The 24,134-nt window shown below is 41.3% G+C and overlaps 1 protein-coding gene across 2 annotated transcripts in view; it reads right to left on the reverse strand.

The window, feature by feature from the left end:
- The window catches only part of LOC119161373 (nose resistant to fluoxetine protein 6), an 82,905-nt gene extending 59,759 nt beyond the window's left edge, over positions 1–23,146 (reverse strand). For both annotated transcript variants that reach the window (XM_037413814.2, XM_037413813.2), the window contains exons 1-3: positions 22,801–23,146; positions 3,086–3,294; positions 1–121 (exon numbers count right to left, since the gene is read on the reverse strand). In XM_037413814.2, coding sequence (XP_037269711.2) covers positions 1–121; positions 3,086–3,294; positions 22,801–23,065 — 595 coding nt within the window. In that variant the 5' untranslated portion in view covers positions 23,066–23,146. The remainder of the gene's footprint in view (positions 122–3,085; positions 3,295–22,800) is intronic.
- Positions 23,147–24,134: the final 988 nt, after the last annotated feature.

The following is a 24,134-nucleotide window of genomic DNA, read 5'->3' on the forward strand; positions in this document are numbered from 1 at the left end:
TTTTGGTTGTTATGAATTGCAAGTCGTTCGCTGAGCAAGTGGATGGAGCGCATATTCCAAACCTAATATTTGGGTTAGAGACTTTTTCATTGGTCGATCCGTTGATAAGAGCGCGTCTGCCCTGAAACATAGAGCGAAACGTTTCTGTGATGCACAGCAAAATATAAATGCTTCTGATATAACAGTTGGGAGGCACCGAAAAACACAAAGCTGCCAGAGACGTATAGGCCGCATTAATAATTTGGTGAGTGTTGTATGAATGGCTCAAGAATACCGTAAAACAAACAATCCTTCTTCCCTCCTTTAAAACACTCCCCTCACTTTCTAGACAAAATTACTGTTAATATACTAAAGGTACTCTAACACAGTAAGCCTAATAAATAATTTTACAAAACATACATTCCTATTTGCGCGTTAAAGGGGTACTGACACCAGTTTTTTACGATGAATTTACGCAGCCATACAAATCTCCTGCGTACAGAGATGGCCCTGAGCTAGTACAAAGCTCATCAAATACAATCAGGTATTTTATTTGGATATTGAGGTCAATTTTCCTATGGCGAAAACATCGACACTAACTTGGCATCAGGCTACAGGACTAATTCTGCTGACTTCACGCAGCAGTCTGGCTAGTTGTAACAACGTTAGGGATCAAAACTTTTCATAGGGCCGCTTGTGCATCACCAACGGAGTCGCTGAGTGGAACTGTGCAAACATGGTTGATTCATTAGTTGATATGTGGGGTTTAACGTCTCAAAACCACCTTATCTGTCCCAATATCTTGCGCGAGCACTTGACGCGATGCTCACATCGCGTTGTGACGTGGCTGTACAGTAAGAACCGAATCTAGCTTTTAAAACATACTGTAAATCATTTTCATCATGTGCGCTGAAATTTAGCAGTACATTTTCTGTGATATTCCGGAAAAACAACTGAAATGTTTCTTGTCAGTGCCCCTTTTTAAATACTTCGAAGCATCGACAAGCACTGAGAAACACTAAACGCTTAGACTTTTCATGGAAGCTCAATCTATGTTCCTTGGGTGCTTGAAAAGTACGTATAATTGACATGTGCTTCCACAGGTCCGCACAGCTTTACATTCAACAAATTTTGTGAGGACACGTTTCACTTTAATTTTTTACTGATTTTATGACGTAGAGATTAACAATGTTCTTTGCTTTTTTACATTGTAAATGACCCGCCTCGTTTTAGAGAAAAAGCACTTGCAGGACCAGATGTAGTGGTCTGTATAACACACATTTCAACGTATTTGGTGTGTGCTGGTGGCTAACCAACAATACGCTTCCATCAATGTGTTTGACTGTATTACCGAAGGGCCCAAGTTTTCCTAATGAATTCATTACCGAAGTTCATGAAAGCTTCTAGCAATGATTCCATAAAATGTTAGGTATAATGCCACCACGCGATCGCGGAAGTGTTTTATGCAGGGGTACATCATGACTCCAGAAACGTATTTTCGTCACGGATATGACGTCGTAATACTTACAATAACAAAGTGCGAAGAAAAAGAACTAGAAGAAAACATTGGCCGCGTATCGGCTTGCTTCGCTGCAAATGTTGTCGAAAGGCAATAGTCTTCCGTCGGCTTTTGTGTGTGTGCGTGTGTGTGCATAGCGTCGCATTTTCAGCGCAGCCTAAGAAACACTAGGTTCTTTATAATTATGTATCTATGTATTTTCTAGTAAAAGAACGCACCACTTATTACGTATTCATGATGTGCCTCAGATACGCGTGATATTTGCTTTTTCGATCGATAATGTACACAAGTATGAACGCATGCCACAAGTTCAAGATGGCTGGGTGTTTAGCAAGTGCTTAAGTTTTGGCTGGGTGGCTGAACCATGTGACAGACAGACAGACAGACCAAAACTTCAGCTTTAAAGTATTCGAAAAATGGCTATCGTATTTAAACGTTCTGCCACCGGTAGTCGAACCTACGGCCCCTCACTCTCAGCGCGCGGCGCGAATCACCTCGGCCACAGAAGGTACATTGTTCAGCGGTTTAATGGCGAGCTTCTTATATAAACCATTCACCGTTGACGGTAATCTGATATCAGTGGCTTCAGGATGGTCTTATCACTAGCGAAATGGTACGAAGGACACTAAGGGGGCGCTTTGAAGGTTGTCGCCTCGTGGGTTGTAATGGGCGCGTGCCGCGGTCGCTCATGTGCATATTCTTGTCTCATTACGGGTGACTTGTACGTCTTGTGCTTTCACTGCAAGTATGCGTTAAAGTTACATAGAACAGAAAGGTCACTTGGCTAGTTGCAGCGGCCACGTTTGCGAGAGGAGTGCGCTGTTCAGAGAACTGACAATTGTCACAGATGTTAGTTCGCGCTCATTCTGTGTATACTTGTGTGTTCGTTTCAAATGTCCTTCTTTGTGTTAGAGAAAACCACTCCAAGTTCCAAGCTTTGGCACTTGTTAGTTCGCGCTTCTCCTCGTGTGCTTTTCGTGCGTCTTTTCTGCTTGAGGAGCGCACAGCAAGTTTCGAGCTGCTTGCCGTTTTTCCCGTGACATTGCAATTTCTTGCTATAGCATTCATTAATGCCTTCACCCTTTTGGAGAAGCAATGCCGACAAACGTGCAACCATCTCTGTTAAAACTCGTACATGTTCGTGTTATAGTATTTCTATAACAAAAGAATCCGCCTCCTTTTTTTTTCTTATGGCGAAGCACCATGAGGGGCTATATCTTGTCCTGTGTCCATTGTCGTGGCTACATTATATGGCGCAACGTTCCGGTAATGTGCGGTATATGTGAGGCGCAAAAAAAAGGTTTACAATATAGAAATATTAATCATAAATGTGACAGAGAAATGTAAAGCACCTGCAAGCACAAATTCTTTACACTAGCTGGTGACTTCCACGTAGACCTTATGGACGTGGCTTTGTTGTCTCTTTACGCCACTTTTGTCCATCGATTTGCATTATATGGGGCAGCGTTCGGATACCGCATGATATATAGTCGAAATACATACACCCTTAAATGTTTTTAAAGGTTCATTAATAGAGTAACGTCAGTAATAAATGTGACAGAACACCATATCTGACTCATTGCTCACCGTGAGCTCACTCGTCATGTGAAATCTATCGGCGAGCGTCCTGAGCAGCAACCTGGCGGGCTTGATGAAGAGGGAGCAGTACTGGCCCTTGAACTTCACATGTCCATGGTCGTCGAGCACGCGCGCCTTGAGGCATTGAGAGTAGGAGCCGACGCTCACCAGGCTGCCTTCCAAGATGTTGGCCGGCAGCAAGCCGTTGGAGAGGAGCACTGCACGCAGAGAAGTATACCACCGCCACCGCGCAATGGGCGTCAGCTATTTCGCTCGTTCCTCTCGCAGAGCATGCTTTCAGAAGTGGCAATAAGCACCTTCTACAAACGGCACAGGAGCTTGCAAGTGAATTCCCGCTTATCCTGCGGAAGGTGACCACTGATACAAGAAGGTGTCGGAAGTCATGGTGCCTGTTAGTCACGGTATGCTCAGAGGGCCGCCTTTTGAGCCAATTAAGTTCCAATGTGGATCATCATCTACCTGCGAGGCACTTTACACTCGTCCTAGTAAAAGTATAGATGAATTCGGCACTGCGTTCCTTTATGAAGAATCGAATTCAAACAAACAGTTCCGGCGTGCACCTATAAGGGTCGTAGATATAATTAGGGCGGGGACCTTTCCTGGACGCCCCGCCACGGTGGTCTAGTGGCTAAGGTACTCGGCTGCTGACCCACACGTCGCGGGATCGAATCCCAGCTGCGGTGGCTGCATTTCCGATGGAGGCGGAAATGTTGTAGGCCCGTGTGCTCAGATTTGGGTGCACGTTAAAGAACCCCGGGTGGTCGAAATTTCCGGAGCCCTCCACTACGGCGTCTCTCATAATCATATGGTGGTTGTGGGACGTTAAACACTACATATCAACCTTTTTTGGAGAAAGGGTGGGGGTTACTTTTTAAAGAACACTTTCCACTGGTGGAAAATACCTCCTGATGATTATTTTGCAAAATATGAGAAGAAAAAAAGGGCGTTATTTTATTTTCTTCCCACAAGAGATGTCACCTACACGGCAGCGAAAGCGCTCGGAAAACACGATGTTCGAAAATTTTCTCAGCTTGTTTTTATGAAAGCGATACATGTTTCTATAATAAAATAATGCAGTCCTCAAAGAGAAATTTAAATAGTTTTCTGCGAAATTGGGAGTAGTTTTCTGTATTATATATTTTAAAAGTTACTACATTTTTAGGTTTTTTATCTTTTCAGCAACAAAACTTCATTTTTTAATTACTACACAAATATAAATGTAGGGTATAATTATTCACATAAAGCACTATCAGTGCTGTAAATATAAACAGCAACTCAACTCGAGAACGAGCAAGTTTCAAAAACACATTGTTTTCTGAGATGTTTAAAAAATACTTAAGTTACCCAGAATTATAGAACATCAAGTCATCTGCTTCTTTATTACATCTACTTTCTACGTAGAAACACATTTGTGATATATAGGTTGCGTCGATGTTTTACTTGTTGGAAATTTACGAAAATGCACTTTTCGTAAAATGGCCGTCAGCACCCGGGAATGCTTCTCAATTTTTTCTTGGTTCAAAGTTTTTTTTTTCATTTTAAAACAAAATGTGATTTTGAGCTGCTCAGTCATACTGGCATTATGTACAAAAAACGAAAGAATCGTAGATGTTAAGTATACCATGTTTTTTTTTTTATCTTCCGTGGATCAACCCTACGAAATCGTTCGCATTTAAAAACTCACCGCCTTTGAGAGACAAACACAAAACTTCAGCACTTCGCGTGCCAGTTCTGTTTTGGGGGTGGAGCGAGAAGAGAATAAATATTTTAAATACTATAACTTCCTTTTTTCTTAACCAAACTATCTGAAAAAGAAGGAGGTGTCGATTCGAAATACCAAGCAAAGTAAACGGAGGAAGACAGTCACTGGCGTATCTCAGTAAAGCTACATGATTAGAGGCATCGTGCATATGTATAAATTTGTGTCCCAATGGCGTAAAAACACCTTCTCGTTAATCTTTACGGTCCTCCTTTTAATGTAACGAAGTGATCGCAAACGGAACCTTCGTATGCGATAATTAAATATTTGTAACTTAAACTTTTGCTTGGATTTCCAATGCTCCTAAGTGTTCTTTGCCACGTTCTTTAAAGATATACTTAACATAATATTGGCTAAATTTTTACTTTAGAAGTAAGTCCTCTGTACGCGCTTTTATTAAATTCTAAGGTGCAATGACGTAAAACCGTTCCGTCCTGTTTTTCTCCCGTTCCGCCAGGCCTTAAAGTTGAGTCTCGCATTGGAACAAAGCAAGACTGTTGGTTGTTTGTTTAAACTAAATACACTTATACCAATTTGGTTTAAGAAAGATATACTACGCTCTTTTTATTCGCGTTTGAATTATACTATGCTTGTATGGGGCACAAGTGACAAGAATTTAAACAAAAAGGAAATCTTGCAGAAAAAAAGGCCTCTGTCTATTCAAAAAATATTGTGGTAACCCAAGGTAGATGTCTAGCAGTCTGCTATTTAAAAAATCATTGTATACACAAAGCAAGACAGGTGTATGAATAGAAGCTATTACTTTACATTTATAAAAACAAACTCCACACAATGACAGTACAGAAATGCGCCCTAAGAAACTCGCTCCGTAAGCAACTAATTCACGTCCCTGCTACCAGAATTGGCAACGGTAGAGCTCTAATTACATATCACGCCCCACAGCTTCTAAATCGTTTAGGTGAATAAACAAACTTTAAAGTCACATTAACGTAATTCAAGTATCACATCAAATATCAACTCTTTCATGAAATAAAGTAAACATTATGTTCCTGGCTAGGTTCCACATATATTACACTGTCTCATCTTTAGGTACAAATCCCGTGTTTATCAGACGTATGTACCTACATATGTGTAGATGAATATATGAGTGTAATAAATTATTATATAAATATGTATTTCAATACTGTAAGTGTGTGTCTTTCGCATTTATTTTTACGTAATGTAAATAACCTCGATGTCTGACTTTGAATGCCTATGCAGCATATTTTGTAAATGTTTGTGCTCTTGTTGTGTTATATCATTTTGCTGCTCCTTGTATTTTGACAATATTTATTGTAGCACTGTTTTCTGAACGTTTTGCCATTTTGCGTAGCGAAGCCACATCAGGCCGAATGGCTTTTAGCTTCACTTCGTGTTTCTGTAACTCTCTAGAAATTAAATCTGTTTATTCATTCATTCAGAAATGCCAACGCGAGCACTAGCGAAAACCGCGAAGCAACTTTTTTTTTTTTTTGAAGAACTCAGTCATACACCTTTCCCATTCACCAGGAAAATCCCCTTAACTTTCTTGGCAAAACGAATAGCGTTGCCTGCTCTAAGACGATTTATTTCCTACCGGATGACATGACTCGATAAGTGCACCGAAGCGAAGAGGCGTTGGTTGGGCTGAGTTGGTCAAGGTTGCACCTGCCTCCAACTGGTTCTCCTTCCCATCGATTTTGTATCCTGCAGTGGCTTGAAACAATAGCGGTAGCTTGCAGCAAGACATTGAAAAATGCTTCTTCAGCAAAAAAGAGTTCCCGGGGCCACCTTGTATTGGGCGAAAGCTTCTCGACGACGTTATAAGCCCTTCAAGAATACTAGGTAGGCGCTAATATATTATTTTTTGACATCAGTGATGCGCAACCACAGTCGAATTAGTAGGCAACCATTTTTTATTGAAAGAGCGCACTATCTGGCTATTCTGTGAAAGTGTGAATTTTGCTCCGCATATAAATGAGCTGGTCAGCGTATGCAGATCATTTTGACGTGTAACGTTTTGACGTCTCATGACCAAAGATTTCGAACCAATGGTAAAGGACCGACAGAGAGGTGTAGCTGTATCAGGACAACCTAATGACCTAACCATACGTGCCATAAGGAGTCAATTTGAGATGTGACACTTTTTTTTTCATTTTCATTTTTATTGCATAACGTGACACACGAGGGTTGTGGGAATCCACCAGTAGACTTCACCCAAATCATAGAAAGCCAGTGAGGAAAACTGGATACGGATTTCGGAATAGTTCTACATCATTTTGCGCCTGGTTACACTAACACGTGGCAGAACACTAGAGCAAGAATAATGTGTATGCGAGACGTAACACACTGTTACATATTTATATAACAAATAAGTAATGTGGTTAACTTCAAGCACTCTAGGAGACTCGTTGTCATCACCTCAATCATCGTCATCATGTTGATGTCCCGGTGTATATGCCATGCACAGGCAGCAACGCGGCATATATCGCTCCTTAGAAAAACGTGAAAATCACACAATAGCATACTTAAGTGTGTACACTATTTACCATGTAGGGTACACACTTAAGTGTGTACCCTACATGGTAAATACCTAAAATTGACAAAGGTAATAGTGTACAATTGACCAAAAGGTAAAATTGACAAAGGTAATAGTGTACACACTATTTACCAAAGGTAAATAGTGTGTACACTATTTACCTTTGTCAATAAAGTAACATATAACTCGAAATTCCAACAATGATGTAATGGGGCGCATCTTTGTTGCGTCTGATAATTGGTGATTTTAACAGCAACACAACAAGAGAAAAAAACAACCTACATGCAGGATTTGAAATTGACGCTTGCTTTACGCCGAAAAATAAGCGTTGAACAATCCTTTCCCCTCAGCTCGGAATGACAGTTCACAGGCATATTTCTATTCCCAGTTACACCCCTAAAAAAAACTTACAGAAAGAAAGTAGTCGAGCTGGTATAAACCTCAACATCTCTACAGCAAGCAAATGAAACAAAACTCAACAGTGTGGTTGTTTGAGTGAGTTTGTGTTACAGAAGTGGTCATAGATTCGAATGAACCAGAATAAGAGAAGGAGGCAAGACGATAGCAAGTACATGAGTAAGCGTCATGCGAAATTTGCTATCATCTTGTCTCCATTACTTATTCGGAGTGGCCAAATGTGCAGAAGGTGCTGCTTTGAAATGAACGGACACTTTCGATATAATATGTCCCACAAGAGGATTATCTATAGATGCCCATCATATAAGCGAATGTAGCCTGGCAATGAAAAAATTGCGCTCGAGAAGGAACAGCGTCGTCAATTTGGTTCCTCGGGCAGAATTGACCATATTTTACTTTCGTAACCTAATGTATTTGTTATATACGGATACATGCAGCATAACTATTCGCTAAAATTTGGTCTTATGGGCAATTCAAGTTTAAGAGTCGTTTTTGAATACCTTACCTGCTCTTCTAACTTGCATGAATCGTGACATGCACAGCGTGATATAGTCCCCGCTGATTTTTTTTTTCTTTTTATTCTGAGGGAGTAAAGCTCTGTCAATTTCAACATATTACGGAATACCACGGATTTTCTTTAGCATATCCATTGATGATAAAAACTACTTTTTGTCCCTTGTTCTTCATCAGCGTTCTCCCGCATTTTGCTTGACCTGCCTTCCAGTTAAACCCGCTATTACACGCACAATTAGGGGGGGAGTTAAGTACAAACATTTTATCATAATTACTTTCTTACACGAAGTACGCGCCCTCAGAAGCTCACTGGTCGAGAAATAGAGCAGTGGTCGGCTGCTGACCACAGGTCGCGGGATCGAATGCCGGTGCGGCGGCTGCATTTTCTATGGAGGCGGAAATGCTGTAGGCCCGTTTGCTCAGATTTCGGTGCACGCTAAGGAGTCCCAGGTGGTGGAAATTTCCGGAGCCCTCCTCTACAGCGCGTCTCATAATCATATGGTACTTTTAAGACGTTAAACCTCACATATCAATAAATCGAAATACTGTCATAATGTGGGCACTGACGACCCAGTATTGTAATTCAATAAGTTTTTTTTTTTCGTAACTAAAGTTTTTTTTCTGGTTGGTACCCTCCACTAATAATAAGCCCAGCATTTGGACTGGCCGTAATCTCTCAATTTTTCGATTAAATCTAGTGGACGATTTCTATATGATTCCATGTTCGCTTTTATCATAGATATATATGTGCCTGCCTGAGCTCGTGGGTCACACATATTGAGGAGATTCCAGCCAACTACTTGGATGAAAACAGAAGGGAAGACGACACGCCACTGCACTAGCAACTGAATCTTCATTGAAGCCTACCTTGCATTTTTCTACCATTTGGTGAAGAATGCAGTGCTCACTTATTCCCAGTTTGACTGTTTGGTCTCAAGAATTTTTCGTTTTCGCTTTTTCTTTTAGTAGTGTGGAAGGCGGACTAATGCATGATTGTCAACTTTCATCGATGGCCATGGCTTCTAAAATTTTGCGCGTTAGCTTGTCTTTGCTCCTTACTGAAACCTGCATGGCGTACAATTGGACTATGCACTTACATTGGCGATTGTGAAAGGCAAGATATTGAGCAGTGGTTCTTTCTAATGATGCCACATGTTCACTTGTCCTATCATTGAGGCAACCTACTGATAGGACATCAATGAAAGTGGACAGTGAATCAGCTCACCTTCCAAGCTATTAAGTGAAAAAAAAAAGATTTATGCGAATAAACATCCAATCTGGGAATCGGTTAGCATTGCATTCGCTGTCTTATGCTATAAAAATGCTAGAAAAGTTTCAATAAAGGTTCAGTTGCTAGTCCAGTGACGTGTCGTCTCCCCTGGTATTCTCGTCCAAGTAGTTGGCTGGAACACCCTTTATATAAAAGATGAATAACTCTGAATAAATGTTACCTGTGTAATACCTCTAGAATGTCATGTTATATTTTATTATTCTACAAGCGGCTCAGGCCACTTCCACTGGATGTGATATACAAGCGGATGTCTGTCAATTACTTTATTACAGTTTATTAAACTGAAAATCCACTAGCTGAGTTCACGCGAGATATCACTGAACGCTGGCTCACCCCGAAAAATAAACCCGCTATAGAGCGTAAAGAAACACTCATGGAAAGAAACGTTGAGGTAGACAAAGAAGAGATGGTGCCTGTGCGCCAAGGCTGCAGCCGGAAAGAGGAAAATGTGCGTGTCGTAAACAAGCGTGTGGTCAATTGCATCATCCTATTGAGCCCGAAAATCGTATTACCTGCCAATACAGCATCGAAGATATCCTTGTTTTCGTAGTTTTGGTTTTACAATATCCACACACCGAGGTCTTTGTCACTTGTATATGTGCTTATAACCGGTCACCATTTCTAAAACACGGGAACAAATGAAAAATGGCACGCGTTGACTCATACTCACGTTACATATTGCCTGTATACGGGCAACATGCGCAGTATACGCTGGCCAAACGGCAGACGGAACAAAACAAAACTTTATTTTCATGCAGCCTTTCTATAACATAAGCATTTTCCGGAGCCCTGTACAACGGCGTCTCTCATAATCATATTGAGGTTTTGGGACGTCGAACTCCACATATCAAATCAAATCACATAGGCATTGACTGAAATGGGCTATATCTGCCCTCGCATTTATTTCTGCAAAAGTAGTGTACCTCGCTAAAAACAAAATAAAACTGGCCCCCAACGAACAAGTACGCATTGCTGATTCGCACTGCATCGGCAACCCTAAGCGACCACTCTCGCTTTTTCTCTCAATTCAAAAGGTTCACCTGCAGCGGCACGCAAGCTGCCGAAGAAAAGTTCACTGCTTTGGATAAGAAAAATGTTGAACATTTTTTTTCGGGACGTTACCATCAGGAGTAAGCAGTTAATCGCGTGATCCGCAAGGCATGCTCACTCTTTCAGACGTTGATAGTGCTTCGCTAAATCAAAAATGGCTGCCTTATCTGCTCATCAAATTACGTTTCTTTTGCTCACTGTACACAGCGCATGGTATTGAAATGTATATTCGTTTCAACACCAGGTGGCCCCCACCGGCATTTGTTAAAGCAAGGATCACGTTTAAAAGAAGCAATGCTTTTCCCATTTGTAATTATTGGCGCATTCTATGGATACCGCTAGAGCATAGAAGGCGTCAGACCTATCAACGTAATAGTGCCAATACACCCAACTGCTTGACACTTCCACCTGCTCTCCTTTCATTTGCACAGAATCAAGGTACTCATCTGTCGCAATCGCAAATAAGTCGAGTCGTTGAGCCGTGGGTACGATTATGCAGCCCGTGTACATGCAGGAGCATACGCTATTGGCCAACGCGTCACACACCTACGAATTAGTGTTTTCGACGCGCAACGTTTGATGCCCTAACAAGCCCTCATGTCAAAAAGCAAAGGCTGTCAATCTAGAGGCGTAGCGTTTGGTGTCGGCTCTACACCAAGCGGTTTCCGGCTATAAAGCGAACCCTGGGTCTCAATTCTGGCCCATACACGTATACGTTTCAGACTTCTACACAAGCAGTAACGATCATCGTGTCACTCGATATCACATCAAGCCAAGGCTGGTCGTGTAAGCTTCCTACACACACTGCGTAAGCACATCTTTGAGTCATGAAAAGTATGTGCGAAGAGGTGAGATATCCCGCTATACAATGGCGCAAAAGATAGATTGTCGAGATTTCTTCGAGAGAAGCAAAAGTAAACGCAAGGAAAGCAGCATGTACCGAGTTTATATATACTCGTAGAGGAAAGTGTCTGCGATAAATACGAGCTGCCTCATCAGCCACCTGGACAACCTGCAGCTGCCAGAAACCCAACAGCCGGAGGATACCATACCTGAGCTCCCCTTTTGCAACGTCGTGATTCGCATTTTCAATTGGTTGTTGCTCTTTTAACGCCATAACAAAACTGTTCTCGTCGATTCGCGAAACCGTATGCAAGTGCCCCTGCGAAAGCATGGAACGTAACTCTGTACTTTTTGCGACAAAAACGTGCTTCATTGCGTGCAAGTACTTCATATGTTAAATTATTGGCGTGTTTTCTGTATGTACCTGCAATTAACTATTGCGAAAAAACGCATTCAAGGTTTTGTCAGGGAAAAAAAAGCAAACGTGAAAAAAGTTTCTTAACGAATTCTTGTTCGAAATATCTCGGTGCGCCGTCGTATGACGGTTGTAAATGTAAATAGGCTGCACATATAATTACCTCTCTACAGATCTCTTGTGGATTCAACTTCATTCGATCACTTAAAGCTTTAAGGTGACAGAACTTGAGTGTATATAGTTGGTGTTTCATGTAGGACACGGTGAGCTCTAACAAAAAGGCGAGGACAGTAAAAAAAAAACGAGAGTACACAACCAACAGACCTAAAAAATAGGGGTGTTGTGGGACGTATGGGCTAAAACGTAGCAATTAAGCTACTCCGAACTACGCGGGGAAATCCGGCTGCTATTTTTTTAAACAAACGTGTACTGCCCCAATACGTCACGATCAAATATACAAAGCCCTGCCAGCCTGGTGCTTTCGAGGGACAATTAAAGGATCATAGCTTTAAATGCAGAAAATTGTTACTCTCACGATGAACTTCTTAACGATGAGGCATAATTTATAGTATAAAATTTGTAGTGTGATTGGTGTACTTAACGTAGGAAAATAATTTTGTATTGAACGGCATAATCTGCGTGTAGCCCACCGCCAACAGATTTATCACATAGTTTATTTGGTGCAATGCTGTGTCACGTTCGATACATCATTTTGGGAACGATATCTCATTCAAGATTTTCCCACTCTCGTTTCATGATTTTTTGCAGCATTTGTAGCCTACGTTGTCACAACCCTCAAAATGTATTATTTAATAAACGTCATTCTCACGCCTTATAAGCTATGTGCTTCAAGGAATGTTCGAAGGGAAAGGTCATATTTTTTGTCGCTGCCTTCATAAATAACGAGAGCCGGGAGAGGTTAGTGTGCAATTGGTACGCGCGAAAGGCGGCAGTGTCCCCTTACGTGGCATTCTAGCTATTGTACTTGCAAAAACTATATATATATATATATATATATATATATATATGTGTGTGTGTGTGTGTGTGTGTGTGTGTGTGTGTGTGTGTGTGTGTGTGTGTGTGTGTGTGTGTGTGTGTGTGTGTGTGTGTGTGTGTGTGTGTGTGTGTGTGTGTGTGTGTGTGTGTGTGTGTGTCACAATTTTTGGCTTATCAATTTGCAGTATATTGTAGTCATCTCAAACGCATCAGTGGATTGTTCATATTTTGTGTGCCATGTATGATTTGTATCTTTTAATTGCGCGCTTTGCAAGAGAAAACCGCCATTTTCTTTTTTTATACAGAAAAGCCGTATGTTCAGACTCTGTGCTATCGACGTTGCGTTGTGGTTACGCGAAAAATAGCCACGTGAGCATACTAGAAAAGAAAGGGTCTAGCAACAGAAGAGGAGGGAAAGTGGGTTACGTGAAGAAGCTTACGTAAGGCGGGAGATTCAAGATGGACTGAAAGAACGGTCGCATGATGAAGCTTACATAACACCCGAGATTTAATTTGCTTTTTATGGACCCTGAGCCGTTAGTATTGTTGGCAAGGCCACAGAAAAAAAAAAAGGTCTAGCTGGAGAGGACGGTCTGATGATGAGGCGCAGACACAAAGGGGGATACGGAATTAAATTTTCTTAACTCGTGCTATCCAAACCATAGACTGAAAGGAAGCCACGTTATGCAACTTAAGCAAAGCGGGCATTTCATAAATTAGCGTGAAAGTGGGGTCAAGTGGTAAAGCTTACATAAGGCGTGCGATTCCATGAGTGGTGTGAAGAGAGGACCACGTGATGAAAGCGTGGGCAAGACGGGTGATTGAACTTCACTAATTATTGACAGGGCAGCTGTCGCCTCTGACACAGCATAAAGTGTACTCGGTGTGACAGGAAAAGGCTCAGCCGGAAGAGAGGAGTCCAGGGTAACCCACGCCGCCCATAGCCGTCGACTAACCAGAATTAAATGAATGAAAAAACAGCAAACAAAATTGGTGTTGAAGTAACTGTGCTTAACTGAAAAACAGACTTGATGGAACCAAGGAAAGTGCCTTGATTACTACTGCGCCCCTTCATCGTTTTGGGGCGCTTCCTTATGACGTAACAAAGTTGCCGTCTTACCGCCACGCTCAGTTTCGATATTTGCCTCGATTAAAGAATTGCAGTGATAGACGCCTCAAGTTTTGAGTGTTTTTATCAAGAAAATTGGCATGCGAAAAATAGACATCCAACTTCGAATAATATAGTATTTGTATATTGCTTTAAACCACGACATGGTTATGAGGAATGCCGTCGTGGAGAGCACCGGAAATTTTGACCATCCGGTGTTCCTTAACGTGCACCTCAATACTAATACAAGGTATTCTGGTGTTTTGTCGTCATCAACATGTGGCCACCACGCCCAGGATTCAATCCCACGACATTGGGGTCAGCAATCGAGCACTCCACTTTTCCATAAAGGCTACTGTTTCAAACATATCAAATTAACAAGTTTTTGTCAATTAGATTTTTCAGAGTAGCATTAGTATAAGCTAAATATATGCAGCTGGACATAGATTTCAGCAAAAAAGTAGATGCCTTACGATCATAGCTTTCAAATTGCATTGCCTTCTTGCCTCCTTGCTTTCTTGCGCACAGTTCTCATTACAAGTAAAAAAATGATCGCTTGCCTTAAATCCACTGCTGGGCTGTAAGTATTGTAATTGGTGTTGATCATGTGTTACAGGGGTATTGTATTGTCATCGACCTTGCTTAAAGCTATTGTGCGTTACATCTCCCTTGTAGGATAAAAAAAAAACTTTGCTTTCTTTTGTGGCAAGAGTTCGAACGTTTACAGATTGGCTTCAAAATAGTGATGCGACCAATGTAAAACAGTTGGATCAATACTGTCTTTCCCGTTCTTCTTTTATACATGTGCATGACAGTCATGTTATTCATCGTCGAGGTGATTTTAGTTTTATTCAGATAAGAAACACACCGATGATAATGATGATGACGATGGTGCCTTTTAATAACACTTTCTTTAAAACAAGCTGGTGGTCAGTAATCACCAAGCATGTTTGATGCAATTTTGTATTACACCATCTATCGCAGTCTAGCATACTGGCTTTTTTTTTTCTTTTTTTGATGGAAGCTTCTGTTGTTATAGTGTCGCGGCTTCTGTCGCGGCTTCCATTTTGGTAAGCTAATCCCTACCCTTCCCTGCCCCAATATTCTAAACATATTTTGCTTATTCAACTTCTGAGTTAGTTAACCTAATCATTACAGCCCAGTCCCTCTCAAAATTGCACGGTGCTTTACTCATTTCAAACGAAGTTAAACTTACATGCCCCTTCACTGCCACATTTGTGCTTATTTCTTGGGCTCCTAGTGCCAGTCCGTCCACTGGTCTCCGGTTAACTTGAAATTCAAAGAAAAGCAGGGCTGGCGTTGGTGGCTACAAGTTGTGCTAAACTGGCTACTTTCCGACCCTTCTGGCGATAAAAATTTCAGGTTGGTGTCATGGCTACTTTTTGGCTACTTTCAATTTCTCGTATGGCACATTAAGTTGCCATTTCTCAATTAATTTGGAGACATAACAAACTTTTTCCAAAACTGGTAATATATCAGCTTATCCGCGTAGTTCATCCCCCCCCCCCCATGCCGCACAGGCTGCTACACATGGACATGCCCCTAAACAACGCACGAAGCACCTGCCAATACAAAGTGGCGAAGTTGCATTCATGCTGGCAAACGTGTAACTATATTACCGGTGTGGACTCTGCTATCACACTGTTCACGCTGCCCATCATTTCTACCGACGCCAGCCGTAAGTTTCTGATCGTGATGCAAAACGCGTGTTGTCGTTACACTTTACAAAATATAGAGGTCGGCGACAAAATGGAGCTTGACTGTTCACCTTAACGAGCTTTGACTGTCCGAACCTGGACAGTTTCTATGTAAGCTCAACTAATCAAAATTGATCTACTCCTTCAAGAAATCGCTGCTTCAACGTTTAATGTCCGCGCTGCTTTCTGGACTGGAGTATAAAAAAATTACAATGTGCCTGGCAGCAGCTATATCTATTCTACGTAAACTGTGAATGGTGCACGGAATTGATAATTTATTCTTCACAATTTATTTGCGGCTTGAAGATCAAGCAAGTGCAGAAAGCTGTGCTCTTATTTCTATGGCCTTCTTTATTCAAAAGGGTATTTTTTATGGTCAAGTAATAAATATCTGATTCATATTCTACTGATAATATCGCTCTATTCAATTCAAGTACAAGTACAAAAAACAAGTACAAGTGCAAAAAAGAAAAGAAACAAAGAAAGGAAAAAGGAAATAAAAGGATGAAAGGATGAAAGAAAGAGAGACAGAAAAAAGAAAGAAAGAATCAAAGAAAGAAGGAAGAAATAAAAAAGAAAAAAGGAAGAAAGAAAGAATGAAAAGAAGAAAAAAAGAAAAGAAAGAAAGCATGAAAGAAAAAAAGATTGGATAAAAAAAAGAAGAGAAGAAAGAAAGAAAGAATGCAGGAAAGAAAAAAGAGATAAAAGACAAAAAGAAAAGAGAAAAGAAAGATATGAATGGTGCAAGAAAGAAAGAAAGGATGCAAAAAAAGAAATAAAAGACAGAAAGGAAGAAAAGAAAAAAAGATATGAATGATTCAAGACAGAAAAAAAGAAAAGAAGGGAAAAAGATAAAAAAAGAGGAAAGGATGAAAGAAAGAAAAAAGAAAGAACCGAAAAAAGAAAGGAAGAAGGAAGAAAAGAAAGGAAGAAAGAAAGAAAGAGGGGAAAGAAGGATGAAAGAAGAAAATAAATAGAAAAAAGGATGAAAGAAATAAAGAAAGAAAGGGCGAAAGAAAGAGAAAAGAAGAAAGGATGAAAGAAAGAAAGAAAAAAAAGAAAGAAAGAAAGAAAGAAAGAAAGAAAGAAAGAAAGAAAGAAAGAAAGAAAGAAAGAAAGAAAGAAAGAAAGAAAGAAAGAAAGAAAGAAAGAAAGAAAGTCGGGCACGCAGCGCTTGCCTCCATTAGCCCAATTCAGGAAGGGTTTCTTCAGTTGTTTTGTTTAATTTTGTTTCAACTGTTTGCCCATTACGAGTGTAAATAAGCCAAATCCCAAGTCACTGCTGTCTGGTCATTTTTATACACCTTTGATATAAGCCTTCAACAGTGGTCGAGATAACAGGTATGCTTGCTTCAGTCTTCCATCAATTTTACCTTGTTCTTTGTATTTCTTGCCTTCCCAAACAATGTTATCGTAATTAACCCTGTGTATATTTCTCAGCAGCCCCACTATATCCTCGACTAGGCCTTTCTGTTTCATAATTTCGCATAGCCTTATCTGGTCTGCGTTGTCATAAGTTCCCTAAATATCTGGAAACACCATCTATAAAGATCTATATTTAGGGGCTGAAATTCTTATTCACTGTTTAGACATAGCGGTATTGTCCTCTAATCGACTGCTTGCCCAGAATGGTCTTGTTTTAGGGCTTGAATTGCCATTCTGTGTGTCGCCGACGCTACCGTTTGCAGTCAGTACAATTTGATCTTTATCTTCTTTGCCTTTACATGGAGGATTCATCTTGCCTTCACGTCAGTGCTTAGAATTAATATTCCTTTAGTAACTTGTTCTATAGTACTAGTTCTTCTTTGCCATTTGAACCCAGCTGTTTGGTTGCGTGTAGACATACTGATGTAACCCCATCACCATGTCGTAGAAGACATTAGCTTTCGTTTTTTATTTAATATTTATGCTAACCTTTATTCTCTCCAACATCACATCAATAGTTTGGGATCTGGTTGAGTATAGATCATACCATTTGTCAGACTGAAATTCTTGCTGATAACATTGCTCGTGTAACGCGGCACGTAATCTTCTTCGAAGATATTTCCGTTTTCTTTTTCATTTGTGGTTCTTTGCTCTTACATAGTTCCAGAATTTTTTGTTGCGCTTTTACCCTTTTTGCAAATTTGCTGCACCCACCATTCAATTTGGTGTTTTTTCTGCTATTTTTCTTTTCTTCTCTCGGTACTTGGTGGATCTAAGTATTGTCACTTTTTGAAATCTGAGCTTTTTAGCCTTTTATGGTATCACTGTCTTGACGCTTGCTTACTGACATTTATAAATCGCTTTATTTGTTTTATTTCACGATTACCTCAATTTTCTACTCCCACTGAAGTATTTACTTAGCTATGTTTTTGTCATCTTCAGGTACATGACCTTTTTTATGTTGCCTCATAATCATTGGATGCTGTTGTAAATGCCTCAACTTGTTTTTCAGTCTTCTGTGATCTCTGCTGTTTGCTCTATTCAGCTTTAAACATGCTGGGGTCACTCCTTGCTGCCCATGAACTGGCCCCAGCATGCGATGAATCCCCCAAAGTTTTAAGTTTCTCATCACTTTCCAAGCTATAGATTTCGCATAGTTCATTTGGTCTATTAATTCATAAACTATTTCTTAGGTTGAAGCGTGGTCGACACATAATTCTTTATTTCCTGCCTACTACGTTACTTTTCATACGCACCTATATTTTTCTTAACTACTGCAGTGACCTGTTACTAGCACAGATCCAGTATACTTCAGTCATTTTAATCAGTATATTGGTTTATATTGTTGATGTACGCAATTAAATATCCGATTGATGTGACCTGTCCTGTCTGTCTGAAGTTGTTTATGTAGATTCCAATACTGTCATTGAACTCATAACTTTGATCTCGGAAATCAGTCCGCCCATGTACGTTACAGTGCATACATTGTCCCAAACATGCAATTCCATTCAACGTCCTTGATTGCACATATGTAATGCAAATGTTTCTGGCATTTCACTTGTATGCCGCACACCTGCAGCATTGCGGCGCCATCTAGAAACCGCGGGAAACAACTATCGGGACGCTGATGTTAGAGAGCGGGTGGTTTAATGGTTTCGTCGCGTGCAGGGACTATTTGTGTTTCATTTTCTATTTTTAAACAGTGACCTTGATGACGACTTTTTCCACCACGCAGCAAGACACCAGGAGAAGGGACAGTGACAGTGCAATGAGAAGAATATGTGCATGCTACACTGCCGGGTGAACAGCAAAAAAAGGGGGGGATAAGTTGATTGTCATGTTTCATTGATGTAAGGAAATATTTAGTTCACGGGTGCTTAGAGGGGGGGGGGGGGAAGATAACTTCGTGCAAATGAGAGTCGAACTCAAATCTTCGGCATTAAGTTGGAGCACTCTATAAACTACAGGGGTGTGCGAATATAAGGAATTTCGAATTCAAACGACTTATTTTCCTAATTTGATGCATATGTTCTTGAGTCGATTTATGCACATTCGCATTTCCCCTAACATTCGAATTGATGGCTCCACGTAGGCGGTTGCAAATATTTGGACGAGGCGTATATTTGAAACAGTAACGAACTATTGAGTATTACGCATTCTTATTTTTACTGGAAAGCATTTCCGCAGTGGTGTATCAGTCTCTACGATGCTCTGCTACTGACCCGAATGTAGTGGTCTCTATCCCAACTGCAGCGGTCACATTTTGGTGGAGGCGAAATGGTTGAGGCCCATGTACTGTGCGATGACTTTGCACGTTAAAGAACCCCCGATGGTCCGAATTTTCGGATCCCTCTACTACGGCGTTTCTAATTATCATATGGTGGTTTTGGGAAATAAAATCCTCAGATGTTATTGTTAATATTACTGTCACTGTTAAAACGAGGTTTCAATAAATCCCCAACCGAGACTCCAAAGAGCTTAAATTATTTGCAGTTGTAGTGGGCCGGCCAATGACCCTATGAGTACTGGTTGGCGCTTGCCGTGATCATGATTTGTCGCATAAAGATCAGCAGCGCCCCTGAACCCGCGTTTCAGCCGACGCCCAAAAATCCCGCACAAAGCCTTCCGTCTTTTCGGTAAACGCGGAGAACAGCTCATCAATGCTTCCGACTTCGACGCTAGCGAATGTGGCGAAGCCTTTGCAGTGAAGCACCGCAAAGCAAGAAAAGCGCAATGATATTTAGTGAAGCCATAGCGCTGATAAGACAGGGACCACAGAAAGAGGACGGGACGCGCGCTCATCCCGTCCTCTTTCTGTGGTCCCCTGTCTTATGAGCACTTCACTGAACGTAACAAACCAACTAGCCCAAAAGTATGTTCTCTTCAAGCGTTTTGATGGCCACGTGTGAACGTGCTGGTAGGACGCATAATCGTGCTTGGGATTACATATACTACCGTTTAGGAAGCACAATCGTGCATGCGTACTGCATACTACCGTTTGTTGCATAGCTATGCGTCATACCCGGTAATTTGCTATGTTTTGCTGTAATCACTGAGAAATCGACATGTTGTGCGCGTTAAACTTGTGCTCTGTTTCAGCTTCATCTCCCTCGTCGACATACAATGGAAGCAGCTTTTTTTAAGAGGCGAAGCTCCTTAGGAGCTAGCTTTGTCTTCCGTTGTGGTCAAGGTAGAGAACCGTTGCTATAACCGAAGCATTTGTGAAACACGAAAAAAAAAAATGGTCTTGCAAAAAACTTCAACATAGACATAGGCTAATTGAACGGTAAGCGAACGCTGTTCCCAGCTAAAATAACCTATTGAGAAGAATATTGCCCCGCCGCGGTGGTCTAGTGGCTAAGGTACTCGGCTGCTGACCCGGAGGTCAGGGGTTCGAATCCCGGCTGCGGCGGCTGCATTTCCGATGGAGGCGGAATTGTTGTAGGCCCGTGTGTTCAGATTTGGGTGCACGTTAAAGAACCCCAGGTGGTCAAAATTTCCGGAGCCCTCCACTACGGCGTCTCATAATCAAATGGTGATTTTGGGACGTTAAACCCCACATATCACTCAATCAGAAGAATATTGATCAGTTAATCTCTACTAAAATGTGCCTAGAGGTTGAGGCTTCTCAAGGAAACCTGCAACACAAAAGCGCACGTCGAGTGCAATATGTCTCTCCAAATTAGTTATATCAAAGTGGTATCTTGCCACCGGTAATATGTAGGGTTCTTGGATGTACTTTCGGGACATATCCTGCTCTCAAGCAATTTTCTATATTCTGCTCCTTGAATTGCCTAATATATATATATATATATATATATATATATATATATATATATATATATATATAGAGAGAGAGAGAGAGAGAGAGAGAGAGAGACAACTTAGCGGTTGCCTTAATTTCATTTCCAACGGTTTCAACCAGCGGACCAGTCTTCGTCAAAATTTGGGCAAGTCGCAAACCCTGACGAAGACCGCTTCACCGGTCGAAACCGTTGTAAATAAAATAAGACAACTGCTAAGTTGTGTCTCTTCTTTTCCCAAGTACGTTTGGCCTATTGGAAAAACTTCTTCAGTATATATATATATATATATATATATATATATATATATATATATATATATATATATATATATATATATATACTCTTTTTATTTATCAGGGGCAACACTCGGTGTTAAATTATGGTCACTCACCGATACAATCGTCAGACCTTCGCCCACTGTTTTTTCACCCAACTTTTTACACTTCTTACTTTGGCGTCTTATATATAAATAAAATAAAAAGTATGAACAGTACACCACTTTTTGAAAAAAGAACCAACTCTATGCAATAACTATTGTGCACCCTGCTACTATGTTGTTATGGCATGTACAAGTTGTTTACCTTCAGAACATCTAAAGTGGTTAATTTATAGGCATGATTGTTTGTAATAAGTGAATTACCAGAACTATCTTCAATGGGCTCGAGCCTCATTAATCGAAGTTTCATTAATTCATCTGAAAACAGTCTATTGTCTCTTGCTATTTTGTAGTTTGTGTTTGAATACACGCATATTTGAAATTCGATTCGATATGCGAAGGCAGCTTTTTTTTTTTCCTTATTCGTGTTGGATTCGTATTCGAAAATCCAAGTAATCCTGCACCCCTACAATTAAGCTGTACCACATCGGTTATACTACCATCCGTTTTAAAAGCGCAGTAGTGTGTAAAGATCAGAATATTTAGCCTTATAATTTTGAACCGCGCCACTCTTCGCCAAAGCGACATACATATATCTTGGTTGTAAGTGGCTGTGTTTAAATACGGAGCACAGTCGTGACGTCACGGCAGCTTAACAGGTAAATCTCCTCTCACGCATCGCGGATTATTCCTGCTGCTCTAAGTTACCTCTTTGTCCACTTTTCTTTTCTTTCTCCATAACCTTTATTTATTTCTATTAAAATAACTCCTCTGGAGTCATTTTTCCAATGTGGGAAGTAGCCTGTCAGACAAGTCCTTGATCAATCTCCAAGCCTTTCTCTCTTATTGCTTTCTTTTTCTGTTTTCTTTTTTTCGCTCTATTATTCTCTTTTTCTCTCTCGTTTTATTAATGGTTTAATGGAGATCAATGAAAGTTTTGTGCGGTGAGTAGGCAACTTCTACATAAAAGTGATGCCTTCTCTCTATATAGCTGTTAGTTCCGTTGTTGATTATTCGGAGGAAAATGCCTCCCAGAATATATTCTGGGTGTGCCGGGGCATTAATTTATGATATACTGGTATAACGGTTCAATTGGATCGGCCAGGCAGGTTACGTAGCAGCACGACCAAAAATCTGAACGAGTCGCTCTCCGCATGTTTACCGAGTAGTTACTTCGATTCGATGTCAGCGGGATAGTGCCGATGGTCAAGATGTTATTTGCGAAATAAATGAACCAGAATGGGTATCGTGATGGCTACTAAAACTGGTCATCTGATGTTTTAGCAAGCACCGTAGCGACAGCAAAACTCCAGGCGCACATTTCTGCAGCTTGACAAAACTAACAACATATTTCGTTTTACTACGGCTCAGCGCTGATGTGGCGGTAATACACAAAGTTGGTGCTCCAAAATGCCCAACAACATCTCCCCTGTAGCCCCCGCAGTATATCCCGGCGTGCACCACTCACTTCTGATAACCCAGGGCTCGTGTCTCCTAAGTGCCAGGAATGCCTTGAAGATGCTTGCGGTGCAGGCGGTGCTCACGTTGCTCTTGTCCATCAGATCGGACATGGCCGGCATCGCGTTTCGCACCAGTGTGTTGAGCAGCCGTTCCACGTCGTCCATCAAGTTCTTGGTGCCGGCTCCAGTCATAGATATTACTGGGCCTGCTTGGGAACTCACGCTGGGAACAACAAACAGCAAGCAAAGCAGAGCGTGGTGCGCGGTAGCCATAATGGCGGTGGTTTGCTGAAGAAAGGAAGAGGTTTGCAGCACCGAAAATCATTCGTCGCCGTCAAGAGGAATCCCCCGTGGTCTGCTAGTACGGGGAAGTAAAAATAAAGAATGGTAAACGCTGATACATGCAGCAGCATAGGCTACGCCATTGCCGGCTTAAATCAAGAGGAAGGTGTGACTCTGGGTGCTGAGTCTTTTTCCTGATTACGTAATGAGACCTAGGGGCAATGATACACTGTCTCAGGCAGAAATTTTTCTCCTCAAAGAGACAGTGGGCTTCTCTTTTGCTGGTGTTGGCAGGCACAGAGCTCAATTCACAATTTCGCCTCAGATATCATATAGGTAATGATGTCCTGAAAAGCACGTGTTGCAACGAAGCTGGTAACGCTTCAGCATGAATTATTATTGTATCTTAGATTGAGCTGTACAACGCCATGTGAGAAGTGTCTGCGTTGTCTTGCGAAAAGCTGAAATACTTTTTTTTTCATCCTTTCTAAGGCAAATCTCTAACTCTCGGTCACTCAAAAAAGGTATCGGTGTACACAGAACAGTTTCGTTATTTATAAGCGTCTTTAACACTTGAGTGCTGTATGCATTGGTCCAGCGAGACTTGTGTGGCGTAAATTTGTCACGAATATTATGCCACCAAAGAAGAAAGAAAAAAATCACACCATATCCACGGACTGAATGATGATGAGTGGGGCGAAGCGTCCACCCGTCCGTTCGGGCATCAGTCCATCCGTCCAATTGTGGGTCGATATGCCCGTGCGTGGGTCTGTTTGTCTGTCTGTATGTATGTCCGTCCGTCTAGTGAACACTCCAAGTACCACTGTCTTGCATCTTTTCATCATATATTTATTATAAACAAGTACCGCCATCTAGCGGACATTCCAAGAACTATATGAGAGGTGGCTACCTACTACATACGTCGAGGACGAACGACCGACGGCATAAGGAGCTTCGCCCCTAAATGTCTATCTCCTGTGGCACATACCCGCTCTCTCGGGTATGTGCCACCGGTGGCACATACGAGTTTATAACCACCGGCGGCCCGTGACGGCGTCCA

The sequence above is a fragment of the Rhipicephalus microplus genome, unplaced genomic scaffold (genome assembly GCF_043290135.1).
Source record: "Rhipicephalus microplus isolate Deutch F79 unplaced genomic scaffold, USDA_Rmic scaffold_65, whole genome shotgun sequence".
NCBI classification, from domain to species: Eukaryota; Metazoa; Arthropoda; class Arachnida; order Ixodida; family Ixodidae; genus Rhipicephalus; species Rhipicephalus microplus.